The sequence below is a fragment of the Xyrauchen texanus genome, chromosome 40 (assembly GCF_025860055.1).
Source record: "Xyrauchen texanus isolate HMW12.3.18 chromosome 40, RBS_HiC_50CHRs, whole genome shotgun sequence".
Lineage (NCBI taxonomy): Eukaryota > Metazoa > Chordata > Actinopteri > Cypriniformes > Catostomidae > Xyrauchen > Xyrauchen texanus.
Window position 1 is genome coordinate 13,352,937 of NC_068315.1, and position 22,708 is coordinate 13,375,644.

General features: G+C 35.6%; 1 protein-coding gene across 1 annotated transcript; it reads left to right on the forward strand.

Moving 5' to 3' along the window:
• Nucleotides 1–276: 276 nt before the first annotated feature.
• On the forward strand, nucleotides 277–22,153 carry uts2r2 (urotensin-2 receptor 2). Its single transcript, XM_052112144.1, has 9 exons — nucleotides 277–412; nucleotides 697–917; nucleotides 3,066–3,141; nucleotides 3,229–3,271; nucleotides 5,400–5,464; nucleotides 7,072–7,128; nucleotides 8,075–8,228; nucleotides 11,899–12,022; nucleotides 18,373–22,153. The coding sequence occupies exons 1-9, from the start codon at nucleotides 345–347 to the stop codon at nucleotides 18,507–18,509; spliced, it is 945 nt and encodes a 314-aa protein (XP_051968104.1). The 5' UTR covers nucleotides 277–344; the 3' UTR covers nucleotides 18,510–22,153.
• The last annotated feature ends 555 nt before the right edge of the window (nucleotides 22,154–22,708 follow it).

Below are 22,708 nucleotides of genomic sequence, written 5' to 3' on the forward strand. Positions count from 1 at the left end.
TCTGTTTTTAGAACTACAGTTAGAAAACACAAAGTGTGAATAATGGTGGGGTGGTAAACTTGTTTTAATCAAGTTGTTTGCATCTTTAGGAGTCGTTGAATATGGATTTGTGAATTCCCTTAAATTGTTGAATTGTTTTACACTGCGAAGGGTAGCGTCAAGATTAACTGATATGTTTGTCTCCATGGATTGAGAGACTTTTATTTTGACACTTGAGTGTTGAGCGACGTTCTTGCAGACGTCTTCACGCTGAATCCTGTACGTCAGTTCGTTAAACTGGAATGGAGTGAAACGAAAACATACACGTGTTATGTTGATGCACACAGACATATTTATTCATTAAAATGACTATGCAGCGACGAGGAATCATTAAAAACCCAGAAAATAGCGCCATTGAGAAAAAAATTAAGAGGTAATGATTTTCTATTTCTGACACTGTAAGCCCACATTGACTTTGCCTTGGTGACTGCTATTATTTATGTTGTCAGGATCAGTGGTGCAATTTAAAATCCCTGTCTACAAGCATACGCCATAAATAAAGTTCTAGAACGGGAGAGAAAAGGGGGCATCAATCTATAATTCTTTCCAAATGAATGGTAGAAAACAATAATCACCTGACAGTCCAACGCATCAGGCTGTAGGCTGTATTTATGTATGTTGTAACTGGTGTGAACCTAAATGTGTGTGTCAATGCAGGGGAAATGCTCAGAGACAGGCTTCATCTGGTAGAAGTAAGGCGGCCATGCTGCTGCTGCTGCTTCTGCTGATAACAGTTACTGGACTAGTGAGCTGGATGTATTTCACGTGGACTGATGACTTTACACACACCTTGGTTTCAAGAGGGGAGATCCTCACTCAGCCAAGAGTTTTCATGGTTGACTGCTCAGAGGACTACAAAAAGTACAAGCACTTTCCAGGTATGCAGTTGATAAACACCCTTGCTGTCTGAAATCTAAATTTTTAATCACTTTTTCTTAAGGTAATAAAATGTTCCTTTTTTAAATACGTTTTCTAACCTCTTTCTTCCAAAGGACATAATATATGTAAGGTAGTTTGTTAGTCAGTCACCATTCACTTTCACTGCATCTTTTTCCATACAATGATAGTGAATGGTGACGGAGGCTGTCAATCCATGCCTAGCATCTCCTTTTGTGTTCCTCACAACATGAGGGCGTTTCTTTTCTAGTCATGTAAGACACTGTGTGTTGAGTGAGGCATTTACAATAGAAGTGAATGGGGGCAAGTTTTTGAACACTGAAATACTCACTGTTTCAAAAGTATAGCCACAAGACATAAATGATATGCGTACAACATGATTTTAGTGTGATATAATTGCTTACTGACCTGCTCTGTGTAAAGTTATTGCGAATTTTACAACTTCATTGCCATGATGATGTGATATCAACAAACCCTAAAATTACTGTAAAAATGACAATTTAAGAAACTTTTACAGCTATGAGTTTTAATAGAAGAATTCATGCAAGTGCTTTTATAAAAGTATAAGCTTCACATTCTACTGTTACCTCGATTTATATTTTGTTTTTTTAAAGAAAAAGGGGACAAGATTACAAATAATTTTTTTGTGGTAATCAACATTAATGCCACAAATTCTATTTATTGAACTAAATTTGTACTGTACCTGGAATATTCCTTTAAGTGTATTAACTGCACTGGGTCTTTAAATGAAATATTCATAACAGGTAGGCTAATTTATGAGGCTCTTTGACCAATCAACTTCTTGGTTTGTATGCAAAGAGAAAATTAGGAATTTTATTGGTGTTGTAAACAGTAACTGTCAAGTGAATAGGAATATGATATGTCTTCTTAAATAAATGCAAACAAAGACCATTTAAACCAAAAAACATCATGCTCTAAACTGTTTTTTTTGGTGCAATCCTTGTGGATGCTGTTTACAAAATATTCAAAACAATACACTTTAGGTGTCTGTTGACTTCTGTGAGCGATGATATTGTGGCTTGCGTATGTCAGAAACAATGTGAAAATTAGCTATTTATTTTAGGTTCTTTGTTTCAAAAGTTCTGTGTGATAAATCAGAGGGGGGTATAGGGGGTGAGTACAAAGCTTTGTTTGGATAAAGTCAACATCTGTGGATTCCATCGGGGTAAATCATTAAGTTAGATCATTGGTGGGAGGCCAGAACTGTGATTGACAATCTGGATTCTCCCACACGGGACTCATTACCAAACCTCACACCAGCTTCAAAAGGCACCTGTAGGCACCAGGAACAAAACAAGTGCTGGGATTAACAAGCACTCCCTTGGCTCTAGGTCATCCCACACTCTTTACACCAGCTGTAAATCAGATCTGGTAGAAGGGATGAAAAGAGGGAAAATGTATTGTCCTGAAGATTTGTGGTTGTAGGAATATTTGTGTTCTACTGCGAGCATTGCACCAATTATTTCATGTTTAATTGAATTAGCACCAATTATTTCACAGACAGAACTCAGAAAACAAAGCAGAATATAAAGGCCTTCCCATTAAAATCTAGTTTACTTGCTATGTTATTGAGTGCCTCAAATACAACTCTGATTATCTTTAAAATAATTGATGCCACTCGCCGGAAAAACTTGAGCAAATCCAGTGACTAGTTTTTACTCAGAAATGCATATTTTGTCAGTTGGAAATCTTGTAAACATGAGTTTGTTTTCCGGCGGACTGATAAAGACCTGTGCAGCCCGACTTCCTAAAGCTAGAGATGATCAAGGAATTGGATTGTATAAAAAGTCAGAAATCTAAGCCTTTGTCTTTAGATAAATGTTGCATTTTCCCTCCTGGCTCTTTCTCCTCCCAAGGGCATCTCATTCACTTGTAGCTCTTTCTTCTTTTTCTTGTTGCCAAATGAGCATCCCACTGCAGATGTTACTTTACCGAAAGCATCACTCTCTGAAATGTTTCTGGAACAAACTCCAAAGTCATTATGCAGACATTTTTGCAGGGCAAGCTGGCTTGCTGAATGCATTATGGAGAATGCAGTTTAGTTTGAAGTGGGAATTTGGCAGAGGTCTAAATAATTAATAATAAAGGATGATGAATTCTGTCTTCAGGTTGCACCCCAACAAAATGCGGCAGAGCTATTTCAGACAATGTCGTGACTTTGGAGGAGGCACAAAGGCTTAGGAGGTACAAACATGCAGACACTCTCACACAGACAACCACATTGAAACTCTATATAATCTGCATAAATACGTTTGTTCTCCTATTTCACAGGCTAGCTGAACGGGGGTTATCACTTGCTGGCTCAGATGGAGGTGTAAGTAGAATTCAGGTCATATGAATGCATTTGCATTTATAAATAGTATAATGGTCTACAATGGCAGTGGCTGCTTTAGGAACACAAGAGGGCGGTATACACTGTTTTTTACTAGCTGGATTTAGAGGAGCACATCTATTATTTTTTAAACTATTATTTTCTATAATGCTTCTTAGATGGACTGTTGGCACCATATTGTTTTGAGTGATTGAGTTTCTGTCAGAAAACACCTTTATTAAGGCAGGTTTTTATGGAACAAAAAAAGAATAAAATTACTCAAAATTCTCATTTTGAAGTGTGGAAGATTGTGGAATTGACTGTTGAGAGTTTGATTGGGAACATAGTGCAACATCATCAGGAGATGTAAAAATTACATTTTGCCATATAAGCTCAACTCACAATTTTATAGCTGAACCAGAACATTTCTGGAAAAGACTGAAAATGATATTAGGATTGTACGTGTGGTGCAGAGGCCTAAACCGTGATGTAAAACGGTATGCCATACAATCTAAACTGAGGCTAAGGTCCAGTATTACTAATTTCACAACCACTCTTCTTAACGCATCTTTTAATGAGCAATAATGTAGTTTTTTCCTTCAATAAATTGTTTATGGCATAGAGAGTTGAAGCAGCATTTAACTTATATCTTTTATTTACTTGTACTGTACAGTGGGGTTCAGAAGTCTGAAACTACATAAAAAATATGGGATAATTTTTTTTATTAAAATCTGGAAACTATCAGAAAGTTTTAGGATTTTGAGAAATGTAAAACAATCAAAGTTATAATGTAAAATAAATAAGATTAATACTCAAGATTCAGCACTATTTCATGGTCACTAATCAAATGTGAGCAAATTTGTGACATTAGCCATTTGACATTAGACATTAGCCATCTTAAACGTGTGGAGTCCAAGCTAGCTCAACTGCTGTAATTAAAGCAAATGGGGAACATAACAAATACTTTGACAATCATATGACATTTTTTATTTCAGCTTATCAACTGAATTGTTACTGAATCTGATAAAATTGCTTATATAATTTGTAGCGAAATATTTGGCATTACGTATAAAGTTGTAAAAGAGATGCTTTTTCAATTCCCCACTGTTTATAAGGACCTTGGATTACTTTTAGCATGTGTTCACTTTGTCTTTTTTTTTTTAACCTGCATTGCATGATGTGGAAAATATGAAAGGTGTTACCTGTATAATGTTACATAAAATGAACTTTTTAAGGTTGAATCCAAGTCTGTGATCTTACCAGGCAAAGAGGTATTTTATAAAGTGTGGCCTCTATACTGACAGAGAGTGTAATAGAGGGGTCCTGGTCTGGTTTTTAAGAGCAGATTAGCACCATCATGATGATTCATGAAGTGTCTGGAGACCGAGGGCAAGGAAAACCAGCACTGAATCCATCTGTTGTCACTGTGATGCAGCCCGAATAGCAACAACCTAAGCGGAGCAGCTTTCCTACAGTTTCTGCTCACATAAGCAATACGGTCTTAAGCTTGGGGTAGCTACAAGCCCTCAGGGGTTGTTCTTTTGAAAATTATTTATACATTCAAGCTTTGCCTTTTTGTCAGATATTGACCCCAACCCAACCCCCGCTCTGTCAGCAGTTTTGGGAACTATCAGATATGGAAAAGAATGCTCACACTGACCGATAATTGATAACCCCCCTATCACAACCAACAAACAAATTCTACACCTCTTAAATTGACTCCTGCATTAAACAGCCTATTACAGGCTTTTCAGCTAAATGTAAAACAATTATGAGGCATGAAACGATTCATGAAACAAGAAAAATGGTAAAGCAAACATGTAAAACATCAGTCAGTAAGTATTTTAATCGATAAATTATATACATTTAATTTAAAATGCATGACAACGTGCCTTGAACTGACTTTAATGAAAAATACCTTGGTCCTAAGAACACATTTAAACCATTCTGCGTTTATAATTTTGTTGACCCTTGTCTTAATTTACACCAGTTTGGATGTTCTCAGTAGATGTTCTTTTGTATTTAATCAGACCACAGACACTAGGGGCGATTTTTTATATTTTGTTTGTCCAATATTGACTATTTCCTCTTTTGAAAGTTTGTATTCTTTATATCCTTTTTATTTGTACAGGCCTCCATCCTTGATCTTCACTCCGGGGCACTGTCAATGGGGAAGCAGTTTGTGAATGTATACAGGTGAGTATGGTATCAGAGTTTGTCTTTATCCTCGTGCGACCCTGCATCCTTCTGCGTGGACATTGTGTTTTGTCGTCGCTATATGTAACGCATCACTTTAATTAATTTAAACCAACTGGTCTCAGTTCAAAAGACTCTGGGCTGTGAGTAAATGGTTCAACTTTAGACGGACGGAGTCATGTGACAAAACAACATGGCGCCGATCGCATCTGAGTTTGTCTTTGGGGGAAATGGCAACAAAACTACATCTGGTAAGAAACCTCATTAAGTTTTTATATTGAAACCAATTTAAGTCAGAAGATTAGAGTCTGTAATATCATTCAATATGCCATTTCTTCATTTTAGCGAATCTATTATGAAACTTTATGAATCTATTATGAATCTATTATGAAACTATTATGACAATTTTTCCCTTAGAAAGCCTTTATTTACTGTGCATTATCACTTTAAGAATCAGTAGGTTCTTCCAAAAGATGAAAAAATTAGCTAACAGAGGCTTTATATGGATTTAGGATGAAAATATTGTGCGTTTTGAGTTGTTCTGAGACAAGTACAAAAAGACAGCACACTGGAGGTTAAGTCATTCATTAAATAGGGAGCAAGGGAGGATGCTATAGCTTTGCTATGCAGCTAAGTGCATTCACTCTAAAAATCTGACCAAAAGTTCTATTTTAGGCTGATGATGTTTGCACTATTCAACATGTTTGGCAGACATGGGACAATGGTAATCAGTACATAGATTCAGAATTTATGGTGTAGAATTTCATTTTAACATGGTTGACGGTATTTAGATATTGGCCATTACTTAGAATCAGAATTAATTATACTAATTTCTGATTTAATATCTGTAACATCTCAAAAACATGAATAACCAACACTTCTGGAAACATAATGAACAATTTGATAAAAAAACCCTGACTTTCTATAGCTTGGTATTATTTAAAATTTCACAAATTGGTCCCGCTCTCCACATAGTTTGCCATACATTTTTAGGAAAACTATTTCTTCTAGAATTTTGTTTTTTTTCTTTATGTTTATTAGGTGCTACTAGTTACAAATCAAAAAGGGAAATGGAAAATGCACAACGCAGTCACGCTCTGGTCTCATGATGTTAAACGTTTCATTCATTGCAACAACGTCAGTGTCCACTTTATCCATCAGAATCACAGCTTTATCTGTGTTTTTTGAGGTGCATTTCATGTGCACATCAAAGTATACCCCTGGGTCTGGAGAACAGAGCAGAAATCAATAGCTTCAATGACACAATGACTTTCCATTTTCTGTTGCTGAAGATCTTGCCTTTCATCCCTAACACCAGTAATCTTTCCTCAAGTCTTTTCAAGGGCTTTACATCTATGTGCCGACACAAAGACTGGGACTGTGTTCAGTCGTTAAAATGTATTGCTGGCATGTGTTGGCAGCAGGCTTGTGGTGACACTTGATTGTTTTCTGTGTAGATCTTCTGTTTCACTGCTTTGCATGTTGATGTTGTGTCAGTATTCCAGAATTTGATAGCTGTCATCCTACATTTGATTTTGGCTGAGTGCTTGATATTGGTTTTCATGTTTGTGTTTAATTTGAATCAATTTGCTCTTTTTGTTTCCCAGATATTTTAAGGATGATATAAGAGATGTTTTCACTGAAGAAGATTTTGAGCTGTATAGGTGAGTGACATGCAAAAATAGCCAGTTGTTTGAAGCATTTCTTTGAATAAAAATACACACTGACTCAGGGTATAGAGTGTATAAATAAAATCTGTTTTCTCAATATTGGAAGAAATATTTATGGATATTGATGAAAAAAACACTAGCAGATACATATAGGTGTATCTATTGGTTTTGCTGTTTAATCAGTGCTGTTTACAGCTTTTGAAACTATCAGACAGAAGCCAAAATGAACAGTGATAATTTGTAGTTTTATAAAAAGAAAAAGTTTGTTTCAGTTTGGTTGTATATGTTTTGTTAAAAAATGTATCCAATAATTATTCGTTTTAAGTACTTTTTTTGTTTAAAAACAGCATGTTGTTTTTAGTGCTATTTTTTTCATTCAAAATATACATTTGAAAAACTATCGGCCTATTAACAGAAATAAAAAAGGCGCGGTCACACATACTTAGCATTGCGAAATACAGTCATCTCAATGGGAATCTGCGCAATCGTAAATTTTGAACTTCCGTTGCCGATGAATTTCCTTCAAACTGATTTCGCCTCAAGTTTGGTGAACTTTGACAGGTGAATTCACCGCGCTGACCAATAGGAAGTTGCTTTATTTGGCAGTAACCTCTGGGTGGACGGTGCTTTGTTAACAGCTACACTGAAAATTCACAATGGACAAGGATATCATTTTAGTGGTGAGTTTTTAACTGCACTCTTATTAACTTAAGTCTCACGGATAATAAAGTGCAGCATTAAAAGGCTGTTTGACAATTATATTTTTGCTGGTTTCAAACTTGCTCAACATTTGCCCACGCCATCTTCACCCATGGTATTTCGCCGTAAGATGATATGTGTGTCAGCGCCTTCAGTTATTAGTTTTGGCAAAATCCATTATTTGTTGACTTCTAGCATATATACTATATTAAGAAGTGTTATGTACCCTGCTGTAAACCAGGGATATCCGTGGCCGAATTCAAAATGCAATAGCCGAAATATTCGGTCTGGACTCCACACAAATGTATCTCACCAAACCTACCTTCTTCTCACGGATCAACAGCACATCTGCCAAAACCACTCACGATGAGTACTGGCACCCACATATCGATAAGGTAAAACACACACAAACACTTTTAACAAATAATGCCTGTTTCACATCGGATGCACACATTTACATGCAAATGTTAAGTAATCTACACCGAATCTCATCGAACCCAAACCCTTAAGTGAAGACTATAAACTGTTTAGATTGTCTGAATTTTGTTAGATTTATTGAATGGAAAATGCTGATTTTGTGCCTTCAGAATACTTTATTTTACTCCAGCATTTGGATTTTATGTCACTACATAAAGCTTGTATTGCATTTCTTTTGTGTATTCTTAACATGTTTTCTGCTGATTTCAGCACACTATGTGCCAAAAATCTACTTGCACCTACACTCCTTTTAAGCAGCAACGCCCTACTTATGTGGACTGTGTGAGTGATGTAACATGTTAATATAGATGCCAGAATTCATACATTCTGCTTTTATGTGGTGTGAAACAGGCCTCAAACATTTTTCTCATATCTGTTGAAGAATTCCTGAAATGCAGTGTTTACTCTATGATCTGTGCTCTGAAACTGCCAATCATGTTGGTTCTCTCAAAACAGGGACCAAAAATAATGCACTTGGGCACAGTTGTTTTGAGCTAGCTTTAATAGGGCCATAATCATTGCAACAAGTTGACATTTATAAATAAATTATGTTTCATATAATATTAGTTCAGTGATTTCAAATAAAGCAGACATTTTAATACTTGTCTAGGGAGGCAAATCTTAAAAGAATAAGCAAAGGGATTTGGATATGAGAAATGGAACTAGATAAATATTAAATTCCTGATGTAACCACACACATCAGCTAATTATTACATAGAGGAAATTAAGAGGCACTATGTTCAATTTGTAATTGATATCTAATGCAATATAGAGTAATACACACTGCAGTATTTGCATCAAAACATTAATGATTGGATCAGAAAGGTTAGGATCTGAACTATTTATTTGGCTGGATGTAATACTGTATCACAATGACATTGCCTTTAAAATACATTATTTTTGAAAGCATAATACTCCTACATCACTTTTGAACTGAGGTCTAGAGGGATCAAGCTAATTTACGCCTGGCCTTTTAGAAATGGAGCTTTGATCTCTGAGTTTGTTGTACACGTATGAATGTAGCTAGGGTGATTTAATCAAGAGATCCCTTCACTTTGCTGGCCAACTTTTCATGCTTGGTTGTAACTTATCAGAGGGATAAACTGCTCATATTGAAGAAAATTGCTTTTGTGTTTTGGATTTATTTAGGGTTTTTTTGTGCATGAGGGGCCAAAATAAATATATATATAATATATTTTTATTTTTTTTTTTACAATTCTACTGTAAAATATTTCAACATTCGGAGCTTAAAATATTCAACATGACAATCACTGGAAACATTTTTTGTTCCTAGCCCTTACGGTTCAAGATGCGATTTAGGTACATTTTAGCGTCACCTATGGGCCGATCGTGCTGATTTCATGCAGATGGCTAGCCAGCCGGAGTACTACCATCCCGGAACGTTTCAAGAGTCTAGGCCTTACGGCATGGTCTGCATGTTCAGTTTTATGGCAGAAAAATAATAATAAAAATCCTGACACAAGCAATAGGGTTTCTAGCCCATCGGGCTTGAACCCCTAATTACTTGAATCACTTTATGATAAGAGAGAAACACATTACACTACTTTGATATTGTGCTGTGCATACATCCATACGGGATGTGGACTGATGCTTTGGCGTTGACAGAGTAATAAAAACAAAATATAGCCACAAGCAACTATTTTCGGGGACCAAGCACATATGCTAAGTTATGTATGCTATAAGTTGAACAAAATATCTAATTTGACAGAAAATCATTTTGAACTACATAAATTTGTGAAATTTCACCTGCTTTGAGCACGGTTGCAAAAATAGGATTTTCATTAGTTATAGCACCCCTTGCATGAATTTTTTTTATGAAACTCTACATGTTACTTGTAGTGTTTAGAGTGTTCTCTTGTCTACTGTATGTGTACAAATTGTGTTAAGTTTGAAAATTACACTCACAAGTACAGGCTAGTTATTTGCTTATATCTTTAGAACGATTCGATCCATCAAAATTATTTTGATTACATTTTGTCAGGAGGGTCTGTAGATGATATATACCAAGTTTGTGAGAATCGGGCAAACGGCCTTTGAAAAATTAGGTTTTTCGAATAAATAGAAGTTGTAAAAACAATTTCTGCGGAAATGGAAATTCAAGTGTCCATATCATTGTGGAGCACTGATGGATTCAGATAAGCTACACATTTTTATTGTAGACTATACGGTTCCAGGGTTATGAGCAAAAGCACAAATTGGCTAATTATACCACTACCTTGTGGCCGATTGTCTCACAATTTTAAATGCTGCTTCGAGTTGACACCCTGCTTGTGTATAGTCATTTCCATAACCCTCGGTCATTCACAATAGGAGTTATAAGATGCTGAAATTTGATTGGCCGTTGGTGGCCATGTTTTGTTAATTTGTCAAATCGATTTTTGTAGCGTCCCCTAGGGGTGGATTTGTACGAAATTTTGCTGACATCTTCTAAACGTCCTGTTGACTATGTGTGCCAAGTTTGGATATATTTGGGGTTTGTGTTGAGTAGATATTGATTAATTCCTCAAATTTTGTTAAACCAAAGGAATTGTATCATTAATATCTTCTGAATGATTTGACATATGAACATTTTTTGGATAACTTTTTGTCAGGGGGGTCTGTTTATTATGTATACCAAATTGCATGCTGATCGGTCTAACAGTCTAGGAGTTTGAAAAAGTAGGTTTTTGATTCTAGCCCTTACGGTTGCAGAGATATGGGTCAAAACTTAAGTGTTTATTATAGTGCTACCTAGGGTCATATGGGTGTGTGTTTGTGCACCTGAGTAGTGGGGGGATTTGGGATCATCCTGCAAGTTAAGTGTCTCCACGACCACGGTCTCTAATACCAGATCATTTTAGGGCAGAAAAAGAAGAATAAGAAAAAGAAGATAAATCAGTACAATTACTATAGGGTTCCAGCAGCTTTGCTGCATGGCCCCCTAATAAGCACCTCTAATGCCGAGTGTACTCCCTCTGCGGTAGGTATGTGGAATATTCTTAATTATTCCATCTTGGAAAAAGCATTGGAAAGGACATGCTGTGTCCAGAAGAACGGCGTTCTTAACACAAGCTTTGATTGCCATAGTTAAATTTTGAACTGACATGCAGAGAAGTGACGCCTGTGTGGTTTGGGCTCACTAAAGAGGTTCCCCTTATAAAGCAGAACATTTATAATCCCATGGACACTTTTATATTCAACCCACTGCTTTTTGCAAAGCCGGGAAATCTTAGTCGTTACTCAAGGGCTGTGCTTTTTTTTTTTTTTTTAGAGTGGACTTTTCTGTTCTATATTACAGAAATCACAGCAATTAAAAATGAATGAATTGATGAATAAAGAATGCATGAATAAATCCATTCAACAGAGATTTGCTCTTTTGTTTTTGAGACATCCAAAAATCCAATAACTCAGGAGATTTAGTTTAATTCAGTTTCTCCCTTTCAAAGTGAAAATTTTAATTGCACTAACTAGGCTTAGATTAATAATTAAAACCTCCTGATTAGTATTTTAGGCTCATGCTGAGGTTTGTTCAAGATTGTATGGAAAATAATTAAATGTGATGTTTAGAATGTGTGTATTTTTTGACAGGAGACCTATGGATCCTTTGATTACACATCGTTACTATACTTGTCTGATTATGGTCTGGAGTTTGGTGGTGGACGGTTTGTTTTCATGGACCCCAATACCAACAGAACAGTGGAGCCACTTACTGGTAAATACCAACTTCAACACACACATTTGTACAAAAGCATTAATAGATTGCAATGCGTATGGTTCAGATCAGGTTTTCAGTACTTGTCTAAATTGTCAGAATACTTCAGCTCTTGAGTAGAGCTGTCACCTTTATTCATAGAGCAAGCTGTTTATTCAAAACAATTAAATAAATACAAAATTAAGAATGTACTATCTCATTACATAGAATTTATTTTGTTGCACTACTCTCATTTAAACAAAGACAGACCTGCACCAGGAATATCCAACATTTCAGTTTTACATATTGAATTCTCAAAATAAAAGTAAAAGAAAGTTACAAAAAGATCTTGTATTGAACTGAACAAATTAAGACATTTTATTCCACATCCTAACCAAGGTTGCAGACACATATAAAGTAATGTCCTCTTCTTGCAGTTACCCAAACTTTGTGAGGCTGAGGATGCTTTTTCAGTATATACTGTACCTTTGTGAGGAAAGTCCTTGATCCTTTTCTTTGAATGATGGGGTTTTCTTTGAAAGAGCATCTTCTGATTCTTAAATCGAAAAAACCCACTTCAAGTTTTAACTCCACATCTATCATTTCGAGAAAAATGCTTCTTGGCAAATCCTTAGCCAAAACCTTTGTTGTTTTGTAAAATGACAATTCACCAAAGTGTATTATATATAATTTTAGACCTGGATAGGTTTTCTTTTACATAAATCACATCTTATCTGCCATGTAGAAAATGTACTTTGACATGCAAAAAATGTTTTTAGCTTAAAGATTTTGCTTACCACTTTTCACATGTACATTCACAGACTATATGATGGGCCCTTTCTAAATATGAGGTGATGTGTCAAAAATTGTGCATGGTTTCCTAGATGAAGCGGGTGTTATGGCTTACGCTGATGCATCTTACAACCTTTTCCCTATACATAAAATGTACAATGTAATGAAAAATATACAATGTGCAGAAATACTGTTTGTACAATGTACAGATACTGTGCAGTTAGTGCATGAGGTTGTTAATTAGCACTTCTGAGATTCTTTTGCACACTGGAGTTCATTTACTTAATCATATAAGTGACCCTGCAGTTGCATTGATGTGCAGAGTAATTAGCTATAATTATCACTTTCTCATATTTATGCCATCCTTAAGTGTCGTGCTGATTACATCCCTGTGGCCAGCACTCTTTTTGACTTATATTACATACCTGCTGCATGGACTCATTGTTTTGTTTTCTACGCCTGGCGTTTTGATAACGTCGCCATGATGACATGATCCATGAATAGCAGGCTGATTATTTGGTCTACACGGAGAAGCTGATATTTTGACTCACGTATGTGAATTCATTTACCTTTCAGCTCTTTATTAGAATATTTTTCAACTCTGGTAAGGTGAACTGGGATAAATTGGAGTCATACAATGGAGATAGAAATTGTCAGGCTTCTTTACAATCTTTTTTCCTCCGCTTCCCTGCTGGGCTGGTGAGAGGCGTTTTGTCACATAGGGTGACATTTGATCACTCAGTGCTCTCTGAAATCATTGAAAATTGAAGGCAGGTGAATGCAAGTGGTGGTGCAGATAAGCAGATATGATTTTGCATCTTTTCTCTGAATCAGGGGTTGTCAATATAAGCAAAAATATATATTTCAGTATTCTTGTCGTTTTAAGTTTAACTATAAATATCACAAAATACACATTATTATGGAAAGTGATCTACTTGGCATCATTTTCCAATCCTAGCTAAATCAGGCTCTTTTTAGTTGAACATAAGCATTTGTTTTGCTTTTAAAGCAAACCCCTCCATCATGTGTTTGTTTTGGATTTAGCCTTCGAAAAGATAATTTTGTTAGATGTACTGTACATGCATGGTTGATAAGAGTGATAAATAATAATTCCTGAGATAGTTTACTCTGTGAGAAAGAAAGGAGGAAAGCTTGACGCATCAGCTAAAGTAACTAGAGTGATTCTTAGCGGAGAATCTGTTCTATACCATTTCTACTGGTATCGATTTAAACAGTTTTCTGTCCACCCCCTTCCCTGATTGTAAAGTCGAGTCCACATTGAAATTCTGGGGTCTAAAATGACATTTAAACCTGGAAATAAACAAAAATATATATAAATATTTTGAAGAAAATAAGTTTTCTCACTATTTCTAGGTCTCTAATGTAGGAAAATAAAGTTGGGACATTCCTGCTCCTTTATACGAAAGGTCAAATTTGCTTGCTTCCACTGAAGCACACAGGATGACATTTTGGAACATTTTCAGATCATGCTGGGATAACATGGATCATCAGGCTTTCCACAAACCTGTGAAGTCCATTCCAGCTCAAGTGCATGCTGTCCTTGAAGCTGGAAGAGTGAGGGCTTACCGAATACTAATACTAATTTTGATATTCATGTTATTTTTTCAATTATAATTCTCACTCAAAAGGGTATGCTGAAATGTGAATAAATTCAAAATAGAAGCATATTCGCTACTTAACCCCACTATACATGGGTACCTACAGTATATAAACCCAAGTGTGGCATATATAATGTAACAAATAGAAAATGGATTTGGTGTGATTTTCAGCGCTAATGTCAACTGCTAGGATTAAAATACCCAAATGAATTATTCATCAGACCCCAATGTTTTCAGCGCTGGATCTCTCCCCCTCCTGCGTGCCCCATCTCCAGCTAGGGTGATGAGTTTTGAATGGCTGCCTCCAGTTTTAAACGAATTAGGATACAGTTGGCTACAGAAGCTGGAAAGGATTCCTGTTCACTGAGTGGCAGAAGCAATGTGTTTTGTCTGTGCGTTGATTATCCATCAGGTGTTGCTGATGAGCCCCTGATCTTCACTAAGGTATTATTACCCTGATGGATAACTCTAATTATATCTAGAGTGTGACTGACAATCAACCTCCCTCTTTCAAGAAGGATGAGAAGTGGAGAGTCAGATATTGGCCTGTTGAGAGACAGAGTTCTAAACAGAAGGGAGGAGGGCAAAGGTGTAGAGCGATCCCGAGATATGAGTGTGAACGCTGACGTCACGTTAGACAATGAGATTGGGAGACATATGCTGGGAAAGAGGCACATCAGGTTTGTCACACTGGGAAAATTGAGACCTGGCACTGGATGTATCCTGTGGGATCACAGCTGCTTCTCCTGATTTTAGAGTCACAGAGGAGCAATGTGCTTCTGCCCCACTGAGCACCTCATACAGTTTGCACCTGCTGAGGATTTCAAGGAGGTGACAGGTGCATTTTTTTTGTCACATGTCTAAGAGATGTGGTAGACGAAAAACAATGGATGCAGTTCAAAGAATCTGGCTTAGGATTTGATGTGCAAATGCAGGGATGGTTTTTAAAACAAAAGAACTTGGTGAGATACAGATGGTAACCATGCGTTTAAACTGTTCAGGGATCCCACAGTCATGGAAACCTTGGAAATATCAGGGAATTTTTTAATTGTTATTTTTCCAGGCAAAAGTAAATTACTGTCCCAAATGACATACTATACTATTCACTTACAAAATATACTATGCACTCAGCCATGTAGTGTATGCATTTTCAAAGTGTAGTATCGTCCCAAATGGAACACTTTACTAAGTTTTTTTACAACCCGTAAGCATTCGCCGTTAAACGGCTGTCGGAAGTGACGTTTTCAGTGCGTGTTAGCCAACCTCATTTAAACACTTGTATCTTAAACAATGTACATATTCACACAGTGTGGGGTGATAGAAAAGCATTCAACTCACATTTGTAAGATGCTAAATACACTGAAGTTTGGCTAGCTGCTACATTCTTCATTGTTTGCAACTGTTTTGTCAGACCAGCAGTGCAAGCCAGGTAAATCTGCACCATTCACTATGTACGGCAAGCCTTGTGTGCTGAGTGCATGAAGTGTTGAACAGTCCACACTCTGTCTTGATGGTTGAAAAAGTGCATCAAATACACTTCTTTTTGCTGCATTTTCAGTTAATATGCTACTCAAACTACTTACATTACAAAATTGCATCGAATAGTGCAGAAGTGTGTGGTTTGGGACGCACCTATTGAGACTTCTATAGTGAAAATAAATTTTTCTTGTCCCATTCAGCTATAAAATATTTAATCAGCTTGAAATGGGTCTTTGTGAGTGCAATCTCTTTTAAAGCGTTCACCCCAAAGTGAAAATGCTGTGATTTACTCATCCGGTACAATAGGGTTAGGGGTATAATTTCGGTTAGGGGTTAGGAAACTACAAAAGACAAAATATTATAACTAGAAATAAACTGGATGATTTTATAAATATAAATGTCATAACTATAGAAATAAAATGTTGTTAGTTTAGTTTAATTTCCCACATCTCCTTGAAGTAAAAAACAATCTGTTGTATTCCAAATGTACCAGATAGATTAACACACATACCTAATATCCAGTAAAAACATGAAATGCAACTATTAGTAATTTATTACTTATTAGCAATGATGTTATAAATCAACTTTGATCAAGTTGACCGTGTACGTCAGCCACCACCAGAGAAAATGTTTGACCCAGGAAGAACCCTGAGATTATAGACCTAAGCATACCCAAAATCTGCATTGATTCCCACAATCCAAGTTTTGTCAGCACATTGATTCATAGATTAATTCGTGTGCAGTTTTTTCCCCTTTTATTGAAATATTTCCCATATAATTTTTTCCTCTAAAAATAAAATGTTTAATCACCATGGAAACAGTTGCAACATTAGAAACTTTAAAATCATTACCATTTTATTATTTCCCAGTGAACCAAGTTATAATTTGCTGATTATCCCTGTGCTCTTCTCTGAGCTTTTCATACTTGTGTTAATTTTAATTTGGCATAAGAATGGTCTACAAGGGTCAAAATGAAGCTGACATTAGAGGTAATTTAAATAAATGCACTGTATAGCAAATGCCTCCTTTTGTATCCTCAGTTTAAGTGCAAAATTTTAGACTTGTTTATTAATAAGTATTGATGTTGCATTGTCATATTAATAATGCCCTTCAAGCTTTAACCATATGGGTCACTGTAAATCACTGTAAAAGTTTAAACACAAATAGTCCTCCATAAAATATATTGCCACATTCCTTTTTTCCTCCTGCTTAAAATCTACTCAGTCAGTTGTTATGGAACAAAATTATTTTTATTTATGAAAATCAACAATAAAATAGAATGGGGGTGTTGTAATTTATGGTAATCTGTGTTTATCATGTTGACAGAATGGGTATATTTTCCTATCATTTATTATTATTTACCAGAGGCATAAATACTTTTGATGCCACAATCTTTCCATCCCCCCATATCATTGTCTGCTCTGATCAGTATATGCAAACTTGATCTTATTTTACATCATTTTTATGCTGCACAAAAATAAAGAAAATCAACACCTGATTTAGGTATTACTTTATCTGCTATTAGCTTGCCATTGAACTTTTAGCAATTGATTGATTTCTTTATTGCTTTGAACATATATTGCATTAAAAATAATGAACAAATGGGTTTAATCTTTAATGTCAAAAAGCTCAAATTATAATTTTTTTCCTACCACCATTTCATAGTATGATAACGACACTGACATACAAGTGAAAATGACATGAAAACCTTTGGGTTCTTGCTTGATTTTTTTTAGCTATAGTTCATTATCTTCAGGCCTATTTATAATGCATATTTGCTTGGCTTTTGATCTATACCATATATTATAGGTTCCAAATGGACCCGTTATTGTAACGATACACTGAAAAAGACATTTGCTCTTCGCTGATTTATTCAGAGAATTTTGCACATACATATCCACTTTTTAAAAGTTGGCTTTTCGGACAAACATTAACATTTAATGAGATTCAATACAACTTTCATGATAAAGAATGGTGTACAAAGGTCAGCACCAGGCAGATATAATGGAGGTAATTCCTGGCTACCATGAAATACAATAATTATTAAAAACAATCATTTAAAGGGATAGTTAACTCAAAAATTATAATTGTCTCACCATGAAACACAAATGGAGATGTATGCTGAACAACAGCCTCAGTAACCATTCAGTTTCTTTGTATGGGGAAAATAAATAGATTCAATGAAAGTGAATGCTGTGACTAGATGAGACTATCATACTACTTTAGTATTCAATGGAGGAGAGAGAGCATAAAAGTTTGGATCAAGATGAGGGTGAGTTACTGATCACAGAATTCTCGTATTTGGGTGAATTACCCCTTTAATTTCAGATGACTAAATCTGCATTTAAATCTTATAATGAAAAACGTATTTACAAAAACTATTTTTAGCCTGATGCTAACCTATTTCATATGCAGTTTTCAACCATTTGTGAACTCTTCTGTTTCTCTCTTTCATCATCCCTTTCTTTTCATCTCCTTCAGGACGGGTATCGTTCTTCTCATCTGGTTCTGAGAACCTTCACCGTGTGGAGAAGGTTGCATGGGGTACACGATATGCCATTACGGTGTCCTACACATGTGACCCTGATTATGCCATTGATAACCCCTCCCTGCCGTAGAATCTACCTGGCTCCAGGAGATCAATAAGTGACAGGAACCCTAGAACAAACAGAACATTTTTGAAATGCACTCATCTGGCACTTTCAACAGTTCTGTTTATGGCAAGAAAAGCTTTCTTGGACTTGTTTGAATTTTTTTAGGTGGATGTGCTATATTGCATTGGATTTTTTTGAGAAGTGTTTTGTATTTTGAGGGGATTTACTGGAGTTGCCATCATTTTGCAGATGTGCATTGTGTGGTTTTGATTGTGAATCAGAAGGTACTTCTTTAAAATTGCATTCTCTCTTGTCTGGCTGTATTTCACTCTTTAAAACCTTATATATTATTATACTTAAATCACTGTCTAGACAGACGGCACAAGTGGGATGACAGAACAGGTGTATGTAATGAAAAGAAGGGATTGGAAAAACAGGCTATCAAATATCTCTACTTGTGTCTCTACCTGCAAAACGTTCTTTCAACAATGAAATGTCAAGGCATCTGATAACTAACAAGAACGAAAAATTGCTTTCTTCAATCATGTCTTTTTACTTGCTTTTTAAAGAGGAAAAATATTTTACCGTCTTTCTAGAAAACTTTACCTTTTTTGTATCTTTGCTGAAAGGCTGTAATTACAATATTCACATGGCGTTTGATCAATATCAAATAGCAGCTCTTTTATATTTCCAGAAGACGGACCACAAGGGCCAGATGATTATGTGTTTTAACATTTCAATGCCAAGTACAAAAGTTGTTTTGAGGATCTCATGAGCTTTTGGAAACACAATTGCTCTTTAGGCTTGGAAACTCATTAAGTGGTATAAGTGAAACTCAGCATGTCAGAACAACTCACTTTTTTGACAAATTATTTTGAGATGTAACAGCTAATTGGCTTCTCTGTTTACAAGCATGACCCAAATCTAAATGCTCTTACCTTCGTTGTGTGAGTTGATGGTAGATTCAAAATAGAAGGGTGTTACTTCTCCCATGTAGAAGAGAGATAAAATGGAGGTTACCGTTGAATTCTTCATAGTATGTTTTTTTTTTTAGGCCTTGTGGAACATATCTGTCAAAACCTGTCACAGTGGTGAATTGTAGGGGGTGACAAAAAGGTAAACATGCTTTTCTTGGCTTTTTAGGCAAATTCTGTTTCTACATATGCAGCCTGTTTTTCAACTACATGCTTTAATATTATAATAATAGCACAAAGACACTGTTTACATCTCTTTTCTATGTCTGCTGATGAGTGATGATTCATGGCCAGAATTTTGGCTGATATTTAATTAGCTCTTCCTGTTTTGTGCTGCAACAGCCTAATTAGAAATCTCTCTTGGCCAGCAGTGTTCCTTTTTTCAGTTGCTTATTTGTTAATGCTTTACTGTAAGAATGAATATAAACTAGTGCAAAGACTGTTGCTAAATTCACCATTTTGGGTTTATGCAAAACAAGCAGGGCTTAACCATTGATTTATTTTCACTGGATACAATACACTGATATATAATCCATCCGTTGCTTATTTAACTGTGATTAAATTAATTTGGTTGAGATAATAGGGTTGAATATGTTGCCTGTGCATAATTTTTATAGATGTTTGTTTTGAAAATTGTGGAGAATACACACTTGTGAAATAAGTAATAAGATGACATTTATGTTGAAAATGTTACATTTACATGGGTGTCACGCATGCCCTGTTTGTGTTTTTTCATGCAGGATATAACTTACAGTAGATATCTAAAAATGCTCATTCTTCGTATCAGCAATGGAGTTATACACGAATGACAATTTGTGCTATTGATAATAAGGTTTTCACTAAAAACCTTTAATTCCTTATCATAAATTATGTAATTACGATATGATCCCTTGCACCATGTATGCGCCCAATGGCAATGTATTTGAATGGCTGTTTGTCCAGAAACCATGTACATGCCCTTACTTTAGGAAATACCCATTCTTGAAATTAAAAATTGAATTTCAACTAGTAAAAGCCATAACCTGTAAATGATAATTCCTGATTTGAACAATTAAATTACAATAGTAAAAACTCATTTTTTATATTTGGAATTTTGTTTTCATTAGTGTTATGATAATTTCAGATATCTATGTGATTGTATCTAGTAAGAAAGCCTTTTAACATAATGTAAGATATTAGGATATTTTTTACTCTTCAATTGAATGAAATCTGAATGAAATACTGAATTTATCATGTTTAAATTAATATACAGATATCAAGAATTATCAATTGTTCTAGTTACAATTCAGTTGTTATCGGGAATGCACTAGTAACAATGTAATTATTGATTTAAAAAAATAATTTTACTATTAAGAAGCAGTTGATATGTGTATTTAAAAAGTGTGTTTTGAACAGGAGTGAATGACACATTGTTGTTTTTACTAATTGAAATTCCATTTTTAAAATGAAGAATGGGTATTTTCACTCTAGTAATTGCATTGTTGTTATCAAAAATAACCATTTAACTGGTGAAAGTTAAGTTGTTGTACTCTATAGTTCCTATCCAGCACATGATTAAATGGTGAAATGACTCACGATAACACTGAAGTAGAACTGTTTGATATTTATGAGTCCACTGGCCAACTATGGTTTTGTGATCCTTTTTAAAGCTTTTTAATCTTTTTACGATCTTTCTTAATCTTAAAAAAAAATTTTGTGTTATATAGTATTGAAGATTACATTTGTCAGTGTATTGGCTGATTCATTTTCAAACATGAATGTAATTGTACAGCAGATAAACGCAGCTTATGGCAAAGGAGGTTTGCCAGTGTGTGCTGTTGATTTGATGGACAGATGATGCTAATTAAACAATACCAGAAAACAAATTATGGAAACATTCAAGCCTGCAACTTAACCACAAGACTCCCCTCCCATCAAATCACAAGAATGTCTAGATTGATGTAACGCAAGCTCCCCGCTGGTGATACAGCATTCCGCACTGTTTACGCTGAAGTAATGGATTTTGGAGTAATTTCTTATGACTACCCATTTGCAGAGCCCAATAATAACACAGAGTGAGATTGTGAATTATTTAATTTCTTCAGGAGACTGATAAATATGAAAGAAAATGTGCAACATTTGACTGGCGCCTTCAATCTGGGGTTGTGCAGTATATTTTTAAATGTGTCTTGGTTTAGTGCTTTCTCTACAGGTCCATTAGGTAATGTAATACACTCTATCTTCACATATGACTAAAATTTTCCACTTTTGATCTAACCCTTCCATAATAAATGCTGCATGCGAGTGTTTGCCAGTTGATGAGTTAAGCACTGAGAGCTGCTTAAAAATTCACATAACAGCTTTGACCCTGGTTTGGGCTTCAGCCCACTCTTTAGTGTGATGACTGCATGGAAACGTCAGGCCCCAGTTGTGTGGCTTCTGTTCTTTTCTCTCTAGAAAAATGTAGACTGTAAGAATTAATTATATCCTTCCACATTCTCTGTGCTCAGAGTTAGATTGAGTGAGTGAGCATAGGTTTTTTTCCATTTTACAAATCTGAAAGACCTTTGAGTCCATACTGACACTAAGAAACAAAGTAGAACACTACAGGTGTTTGTTCTCTTTGCATCCATACAGATAATCTGATTAATTGGTTTGTTGTATAGTTTATTCTATTTGATATTACTGATCTAGAATGACATTTTTTTTTATTTCCTTTCAATAAATACAAATATGAAAATGCAGATTGTCAGTAGGACTTTTGTAGTCATTTTTCTTATTGCCTGCTGAGAAGTCTAATCGCTCATGGTTTATTAGAGATAATCTTATTCACATGCAAGGCACAGTGCACTGTACTTTGTGCTAAGGATTTTGAGCTTGAAACATCATCGTAGCCACCTGCTACACTTTTCTGTTGTGATGGTTTCCAGGAATGTGCCTGACTCATTGACAAAGTACAACACATTGAGGAACAGAGTTCAAATACATGAATATGCATAGGAGCACTATTTGAGTTTAGCCCTATCCAACAAATGTCACAATATGGATCGTTTACATGATCGTGAGCTTGGAAGGGATTTCAGCTCAGAGAATCTGGGAATACACGTCCAAGATTCAGTTATTGATGCTTTAGCAGACAAGCGGCTAAATGGACTACAGATGAGAGTTGCTCCCTACAGACTGGCTAGGTGAAACTAGCCGGTGTCCTTGTCATTGGCCTAAATGTTGGAACATTATAGAACAGGGGTTTTCAGAGTCTGGAGACCCACA

Bases quoted from the DNA above. Each gene is read 5' to 3' on its own strand.
- uts2r2 (XM_052112144.1), top strand. From the start codon at position 345: ATGACTATGCAGCGACGAGGAATCATTAAAAACCCAGAAAATAGCGCC. The intron at 3,272-5,399 runs GTAAGTAGAATT...TTATTTGTACAG, and splicing joins TTGCTGGCTCAGATGGAGGT to GCCTCCATCCTTGATCTTCA. The intron at 12,023-18,372 runs GTAAATACCAAC...CATCTCCTTCAG, and splicing joins AACAGTGGAGCCACTTACTG to GACGGGTATCGTTCTTCTCA.